This window comes from Asterias rubens, chromosome 19 (assembly GCF_902459465.1).
Source record: "Asterias rubens chromosome 19, eAstRub1.3, whole genome shotgun sequence".
NCBI lineage: Eukaryota > Metazoa > Echinodermata > Asteroidea > Forcipulatida > Asteriidae > Asterias > Asterias rubens.
In genome coordinates, this window is record NC_047080.1 from 5,794,538 (window position 1) to 5,795,974 (window position 1,437).

The 1,437-nt window shown below is 37.3% G+C and overlaps 1 protein-coding gene across 1 annotated transcript in view; it reads left to right on the top strand.

Annotated features, from left to right (window-relative positions):
• The first annotated feature begins 627 nt into the window (after positions 1 to 627).
• LOC117303318 overlaps positions 628 to 1,437 on the top strand; it is a 3,307-nt gene continuing 2,497 nt past the window's right edge. The window contains exon 1 of the mRNA XM_033787484.1: positions 628 to 681. Within this exon, the coding sequence (XP_033643375.1) occupies positions 628 to 681 (54 nt within the window). The remainder of the gene's footprint in view (positions 682 to 1,437) is intronic.

Genomic DNA, 1,437 nt, shown 5'->3' on the forward strand with positions numbered 1-1,437 from the left:
TATTTTCGTACAATGTACTTTTCACACAGGCGGGTTGTAATATTGTCTTTGATTAGCTGGATAGGTGACTGAAACATCAAATTTTGGCTAGCCTTCGCGAGCACTTAGCATTAGCCACAATGTACAATTATGGAAATGAAGGAAACAAGGGGTTCATTTGACTGGTCTTTGTAATTTTTGTTTGATATTTTCAGACAATGTACTTGCACACAGGCAAGTGGTAATATACTGTTTTTGATTAGCTGGGCAGGCGACTGAAACAGCAAGCTTTGACTAACAGCCTCTGCAAGCACTTTACACTGCCTGTGCAGTCGCTAATGTACCATCCTTGATTTAAGGAAATGAGGAACATGCGTTTCATTTGACTAGTCTTTGGAATTTTTGTGTAATATTTTCATACAATGTAGTTTCTACACTAAGTGCTTTGAAATACTGTCATTACTATTTGACTAGCCCGCTGCACTCTTGTCATCAAGTCGGACTATTTCAAGTATTGTACAAGGCGACGATGTACACCCCTTGATCTAATCTTTGACGTAACGAGGAACGCGTGCTTCATATTTGATGAGGTTGATAATAATCTGCGAGTAGTGCAAAGCAGCAAGTGAATTTAACCATCCCATGTACATGGCATTGCTGCAGGGGAAGGGCATCGACGCACACTTCCATCCATCACTGCATGTACGTAGATAATGGAAGATTATTCAGCTAATGGAACATCTACTTCAAACTAACACAGATTGATCAAATACTGTTAAAAATACAAGACAATTGTAGCTTATAACTTCATGGAGAGCCGGGTCCTTGGTCTATGATAATAAGGACGCCCACGCTGACACAAGCATCAGATCTTGCGATCGTCTTCCTGTCACGACTATATTTGAAGAAGTGTGGTTTATAAATGTCACCATTTGGGAATGTTAGCTTCCTATCTTGAAACCTTTGTTTGCTTGGATTTGGATGTTGGAGATGGTGTGACGTAAGTCGTGGTTGCAATTAGTCAGTGTACTGATGTCATGTTGTATCCCATGTTGTTTTATGTAATGTTGGTGCCATTAAACAATAATTATAATCATAGTTGTTTCAATATTTGTTTACACACACATTTTGATTAAAAAAAAAAAAATAAAAAAAAACTCAACCCAAATATGCTGAAGAACAGAGTAACACCGTAAATGAACCAGCGACTTTAGGTTTCAAAAGGTCTCCAACACATTCAGTATTTTTTGATGGCTTTTCCTAGCTTAAAAACAAACAACTTTTACTTTGGAATGAATTCAATGATCTTGGCCAGCTGGGTATTTGGTCGTCTTCTCTTTTGTTGGATTGTTATATTTCTTTTTTATAAAAAACTGACTTTGATTTTCTGTTGTTTTCTACCCACAGCGCACAATTTTTGACATTTCAGTTTCTAAATTGCCTGAACTTCATATACAT